Below are 6949 nucleotides of genomic sequence, written 5' to 3' on the forward strand. Positions count from 1 at the left end.
TGGCGCTCTCGGTGGTCACTGAGGTCATCAAGGCGCGACGGCGGCAGGAGTTGTGTCCGGCTTTTTCCAGAGCGCTCCCGTCGGGATCGTTTTCAGAAAGACATGACCACACAGGTAATTAAAAACAGCGTTAGCTAGGCTAACTGCTGGCTTGAGGTATATATATATATATATATGTGTATATATATCTGTAGGGTGCTGATGTGTAATATTTATTATTTTTTCTTTTTAGTACGGTATTCTCTTCAAGCAAGAGCAAGGTGAGCAAACGCTAACGGGTATTGAGCAATGTCGGTGTTCTGGGATGATGTAAATTTGATAATGGCAGGTATCCGTGTGAGGAGACCTGATTATGTTTATATTAGGCATAAATCTGAGTAACTCAGAGGTAGCTGTGCTGCTTTTTCAGCAGTGACGTTGGTCACACAACACATTGCATGTTTTGGAGCAAAGAAAACAGTGACAAGGCTCTCGAAGCACTCAATAGAACCGAGGAGCAGGGGGGTCTATTGCCAGCATTGCAGTTAGCCATTTCAGCATTACCAAAACTGATTGTGGTCTTCTATCAAAAGAAAATATTTAATTCCTGTGCTTATATTCTCTTTTAGCTCACGATGATGCCATTTGGTCAGTTGCCTGGGGAAAAAATAAAAATGATGGTTCTGAAACAGTGATCTCTGGTTCTTTGGATGATCTGGTGAAGGTCTGGAAGTGGTAAGTGTTCCATGTTAACCTGTTTTAGGCCTTGGAAGTAGTCAGTGTGGAGCAGTCTTGAATTTCCACCATCTGCAGGGATGTTAGAAGTTGCCTCACGGGAGGGGTAGCCTGGCACACAGAGGTGCTTCTTTGAGCAAGCTTATCTCCAGTGGTGTGTGCTTTCTCTTGGAGTGGTGGCATTCTGGTGTGCTTTCATTTCCAAAGAATGAGAATCCTTTTGAAAATGCATGTCAGAGAATAGTTGATGTATTTCTAAACCAAAGAATGAGAAATGCATCTTTTGATGACACAATGCCCTTGGAGATGTGTATTGTGAAAGCAGTAATGGGAATAGTGGAAAAGAAAAATCCTGATAATTCTTACGGAAGTGTGCTTTTGCAAAGAAGTTATTCTGTCTCTTAGGCAAAGCAATGTGAAGGATGTGCATCACTTCAGTGACAGGTTAGCTTGGCTGTGGTGGCTGTGAAAATGTCAATCATGGCACTTTGTGCTGAGCTCACAGGTGAACATCAGCTCTGTGAGCACCCATAGACTGGTGTGTGATGGACGTTTTTTGGTGGGATGAAGTACCTGCTTTGCAGGAATATGGTAAATGATTGATTTGTCAGTTCTTTGAGTACAGGGAGTTTGTGTGTAGCCCTTCACATTTCAAGGGTGGACTTGGATTGCCTTGTGTTGATCAAGTGGAGGAATGTGGATTGTTTGTTTTGTGTGAGGTTGAGGATGGTTCAGTACCCCCAGCTGTTCCTAATGAGGCTTTTCTTTCTCTTGCACCAAAGGAATGATGAAAAGCTGGATCTGCAGTGGACTTTGGAGGGTCACCAGCTGGGGGTGGTGTCTGTGGACATCAGCCACACGGGCGCCATTGCAGCATCCAGCTCCCTGGACGCCCACATTCGCCTCTGGGATTTAGAGACTGGCAAACAGATCAAGTCCATAGATGCTGGTCCTGGTAAGATACCAGTGCTGAGCTGGCTCTGCATGAGAACAATGCTTACTCTTCCTGGCAAATACTGAACAGTGGGGGAGTGGGGTATATGAGGGGATTAAGGTGTTTGGGGGCTTTAATCTTTCTCTATTTGCAGAAATCATAGTGGTTGGGGATTAAGGTGTTTGGGGCGTTTAATCTTTCTCTATTTGCAGAAATCATAGTGGTTTTATGAACTCAAGACAAAGCAGCATCAGACAATTTTGCATTTATTTTTACACGCTACTTGTGCTTTCTCAGGTACACATAGATTGGCTTTTTGCTGTATGCATAAAGCAGAATGGAAACCAGCTTGCTCTTACACATGTATTGATAAAAGGATATTTGGAAGGAAGAATTCAGGTGCTTATTCAGATTGATTTACAAAGAAACTGAACATTCTTCATCACACTGCAATGAATTTGAGTCATGCATGTGATCCTTTTTTATCCAGCACATCCAATCCTGAGTGAGCAAGTTAAAACAGTTATCAATGTTAACAATGCTAATGTTTTCCAAGATGGAATTAGGCTCCAAGGGCCTAAGGTCTTATTCCAAATATTTCATGAGTACATTGGAAGTCACAAATTTAAGAACAGTCTTGCAGTGTTTTAAGCAATTAATATTAAGCTTATAGAAAAAAACCTGTGAATTACATCCTGCCAGATAAATACATTGCACTGCTATAAAAAACAGTGGGTTTTTACATTCAGTTGCGGGAATGTTATCTGTGTTATGTTTGTATATCTGCATTTCTCCTGCATCTTCTATGCTTTGCTATGCGTTGCTTTTTTCAGTAGTTTCAATCTTTTGGTATTAGGAGAAAAGTAAGAATTTAGGCTTAACTGATGCAGTCTTAAATTCTAAATTTATTGTTACAGGAGGGCCTCATAAGATCAAGGTCTTACTAGAAAATGTAATCTTTTACTAAGTGTAAGTTAATGGCTCAAGATATGCTCCATTAATTACATAGAAGGGGTAATGTGATAAGCTTGTACAGTCTTAGAGGGCTAAATGTCTGAACAGATGCATACAGAACTGACACTGTTGAATAAGAACTAGAAACAGGATCCAGCTAACTGGCTTTTTCTTTTTAATACAGTTGATGCTTGGTCCCTGGCTTTTTCACCTGATTCCCAGTACCTTGCAACAGGAAGTCATGTGGGGAAAGTAAATATTTTTGGTGTTGAAACTGGAAAGAAAGAATATTCTCTGGACACCAGAGGAAAGTTCATCCTTAGCATTGCATATGTAAGAAGCACAATTGATAATTTCTTATGAGAAATTGCTACTGCTGTAATGTTGTAAATAGGTATTTTTGTTTCCATCTATCAGTTTGTCTCTACAATAATACTAAGTGACAGCTGTAGGTCCAAATACAAATTGTGTGGCGTTTCCCCCATGCACATCTGGAAAATACATTTTAATCTTGCTTATAGTCTTCAGGATTTTTGGAGTCCAGGTATCTTGCATAGATCATTACTTGTGAAAAGTTGGCAAGGGAATGTCAGGGGTTACACAGCATAAATGCACACAGATGTTGAATCACACTTTTTGTGTTTTATTACAGAGTCCAGATGGAAAATACTTGGCCAGTGGAGCAATAGATGGCATTATCAATATTTTTGATATTGCAACTGGAAAGCTTCTGCATACGCTAGAAGGTATGGTTTGGTTATTTGCAACACCCAAATTCTGGCCTCATTTCTGACAAAATCAAAGGATATAATGCAAGTCAGAATAAGCTACAACAGCCGTGGCATCAGTGAGTTGACATTTTTGTCCATTAGACAGTGTTTAGTTATTTAGTGTGCTCTAACCTAAACCACTTAAAATATTAGAGGCAAACCGTAAACTCAGGCTTGCATCATAAATGCCTTTTTTCAAAAGATCCAGTCAGTAATGCTTAACTAAATTCTTAAATAGTAGTTCCATGTATTGCAGAAAGTACAAGGGAATGAAGCTAAACCAAATGTGGGCTGCCATGCATATGGTTTTTCTTTTTCTTATGGTATCTGTTCTATAGCAATTTATTGCTGTTTTAAAAAATAACTGAACATTTTATGTTGTAGAACGCATGCATTTTCCTAACAGATACATGGGCTTTTAATGCTCTTGCAGTTTCTGCCCAATTGTAACCAAAACCCCAACAACTTAAATATGCAATCATACTATAAAATAGGACATAATTTCTAATAAAGATCCACAGCTGAAAAAAATACGATACTCTTTGTGTTGCAGACATGTCTTAACATTCAAAATTGAGAATTGCTGTCCGTTTCCATTTTCTGTTGTGGGAAGAAGCCTCTAGAGAGGAAGAGGCTTCAGAGGCTGCTCTCTTTGAGCAGGGAGTGCTGTTGTGGTATAGCTTGCCAAACACTGGCATTAGCCAGAGTAATAGCACGTCCTAATCTGTGTCCCTGTGCCTTGCAGGCCATGCGATGCCCATCCGCTCGCTGACGTTCTCCCCAGACTCCCAATTACTCGTCACCGCGTCCGATGACGGCTACATCAAAATCTACGACGTGTGAGTGGGGACTCTGCCAGCCATGCTGGCAGGAGAACACCTGTTTAGAGAGGCTGATACTGTTAAAAATAGATCAGACCCTCTGCTCTCTAGAATTCCTTTCAGCTTTTGGTGACTTTTTATATAATAAATCATAAAATACTACATCCTTAGATAGTTTTTTAAAGTGTATAGGTAGAAGACAGCTGCAACTTGAAAACAAATTACTTTCCTCATATTTGCCTGTAAGCAACAAGCTAATTGTTCTGTGTATCTTTCCTGTGAGCTTGTGTTCACCCTTCCTAAACATCTGTTCTGTACATAAGAAATTATATTTATGACCTATTTCTGTTGCATCTTGCAATACCTTGGAAGACCCTGGGGAGGAAAAGGCCCTGCTTCAATGGTCTTCCCTCCCCTAAACCTGCATTGTTTTGACTTTGGTGAAACTATTTTGTCCTCCAGTGTATCTTCTTAGTGACTTATTCTTATGTTAACTATTTGAAATGGAAAAAACATAATCTGCTGTAAGACCAGTTCAGGTTGGGTGAACAAATGTCCAGAAGTCACCTTCCATTGAATCATTCTTGATTGCACTAGCTAGAGTATACTCCTGTTGCTTTTTCCCTGGAATTCACAAAGCAAATGTTAACATGCATTCTTTCCACAGGCAACATGCAAACTTGGCTGGCACATTAAGTGGTCATGGATCCTGGGTTTTAAACGTAGCATTTTGTCCTGATGATACCCATTTTGTTTCCAGGTATTGAGGATTTTTAATTGTTTGTGATTACTGAAGAAAAAAAAATTATAAGGGAAGATGGATCATAAAAATTAAATGTGTACAAATTAATTGCAGTGGGATCTATAATGAAATAACATAAAATTTAAAGCTCAAGAGCCAATCTGTGGTGTGATACCAGCTGTAGTGAGAGCATTCTACAGAGTAAGTCATCTCACTGCACTGTAGTTCCTGACAAGTGAAAAACACCTAAGAGAAGGGCAGTTTGATTCTAAATAGCTGAAAAATTGCTGTTGAATCAAGAAGTACAACCTAATCTAGTAGTACATTAATCTACTTGAACTTTAGTACTTATTCTTAAAACAGCTGAGGCAGTTGGGGGACCAAGTGTATGTAACAGGAATTTCCTTATCCAAAGAACTTGCCCGAAAGAATGTTTTGGCCAAAATGTGGGTCTTCATTTTCACATTGCAGATGTTGGAACAGTAAATTTCTTTTAAAGGTAATGGAACCTGGCAGAAGATGCAGTCCTTTGCTACTTCATCCCTGTATTTGATGGGTGAAAGAAGGTTTCTTGTGTCTACCATATGAGACCTTTTAGTGTTTGCATTAAACTTTAGTTAATCTATTAATTTAAACATTGATCAGTATTATTTTTCTTCCAGTTCATCTGATAAAAGTGTAAAAGTTTGGGATGCTGGAACGAGAACCTGTGTCCATACCTTCTTTGACCACCAAGATCAGGTATGGCTGCTATTCCCTAAGTCACCATGTTCCCAGGAGAGCTTGTGTAGTTGTGCACATTTGTGTGTCACCTTGGCGCTGCAGCTCCAGCCTTGCAGTAATGCAGTAACTTTAGCTTGCTGTAATGACATTTTAGAAGTTGTTTGTGGTTATTTGGCACTTAATATTGAACTAGTATTCCCAAGTGTATATGCTGATCTCTTCCAAGTAATTAACATTTTTCAGGGTCAAATAAAGGCAAGCCTGAGTGGCCAAAATCTTACCAGACTCTGTTAGCTTTGTCTCTGGTCTTACTTATTTCTGTCACTTACACAGCATATGCATGTGTAAGGGTGGAAATACTTATCTAAAAGGATGGAATTACCTTAACAGATGCTTGAAAGCAGCCTTGAAACTTGGGACTTTTTCCTCCTCTACTGTCTGTAATACTGTGGTTTTTGTATTTATTGCTGAGTGCTAGCTACTTGTGAGGGAAGGAGTTAGGTTTCTACCTATTTACTCTTTGTCCAAACATCAGGTGATAAATAGAACAATATTATATTTTAATGGATCACTGAGTAAGAAACAAAGGCTATTCTTCTAGATTTTATTTGAACTCTTTCTTCTGTAGTACTGTTTTGCTGGTAACCTTCTTTTCAGTTACCTACGGGTATGAGGGTTTTAATACTGAAGTACCAAGTGGGATTTGATTTCCCCTGTTGTTTTAGCTGTTACCTATAATCTCATTAAGTCTGTGGCAAACAGAGATGTATCAGTTATTGGGAATGCTGGGTTTTGGTATTAATGCAAAATATTAATAATACAAGAATGCCCAAAACATACTGTTGTTAATATACCCATTCTGCATTTCACATTAATGTGCTGCTGGGTAGCCTTCACCCTTCCTGATGTCATTCTGATGGAGAAGGGTGTCACTTAAGAGCTTGTGTAACTGTCGTAAATCAGAGGACTGACCTGAATTTTTCTAAGTAAGCTTTGCACTGGTACGGAAATGGCTCTCTGAAAGAGCTCAAGGATAAACCAGATCATTCTTCAGTCTGTCATGATGTGTCAGTCTGCATGACAAATACCTCCTCTCTTGCTTTCCTGCACTGTAAAATACTATTTTCAGAAAGGGCTGCAGGATGGGTAAGAGTGAAAATGCTTGGGTTGATTTATGCAAACTGGGACGAGTACTTTTCAGCCCTTACCAAGTATCTCTGGCTTGTATAATCCTGTCAGTGGGAGTGGGTGTAGGAAGTCGTCAAGCTCCTAGATGGCAGTGTCCTGCTCT

The 6949-nt window shown here is 39.5% G+C and overlaps 1 protein-coding gene across 1 annotated transcript in view; it reads left to right on the top strand.

Annotated features, from left to right (window-relative positions):
• The first annotated feature begins 6 nt into the window (after positions 1–6).
• WDR61 (WD repeat domain 61) overlaps positions 7–6949 on the top strand; it is a 7411-nt gene continuing 468 nt past the window's right edge. Inside the window, exons 1-9 of the mRNA XM_008641964.2 lie at positions 7–114; positions 233–260; positions 609–714; positions 1497–1669; positions 2787–2935; positions 3255–3348; positions 4118–4211; positions 4861–4953; positions 5598–5676. Coding sequence (XP_008640186.1) covers positions 103–114; positions 233–260; positions 609–714; positions 1497–1669; positions 2787–2935; positions 3255–3348; positions 4118–4211; positions 4861–4953; positions 5598–5676 — 828 coding nt within the window. The 5' untranslated portion in view covers positions 7–102. The remainder of the gene's footprint in view (positions 115–232; positions 261–608; positions 715–1496; positions 1670–2786; positions 2936–3254; positions 3349–4117; positions 4212–4860; positions 4954–5597; positions 5677–6949) is intronic.

This window comes from Corvus brachyrhynchos, unplaced genomic scaffold (genome assembly GCF_000691975.1).
Source record: "Corvus brachyrhynchos isolate BGI_N302 unplaced genomic scaffold, ASM69197v1 scaffold309, whole genome shotgun sequence".
NCBI classification, from domain to species: Eukaryota; Metazoa; Chordata; class Aves; order Passeriformes; family Corvidae; genus Corvus; species Corvus brachyrhynchos.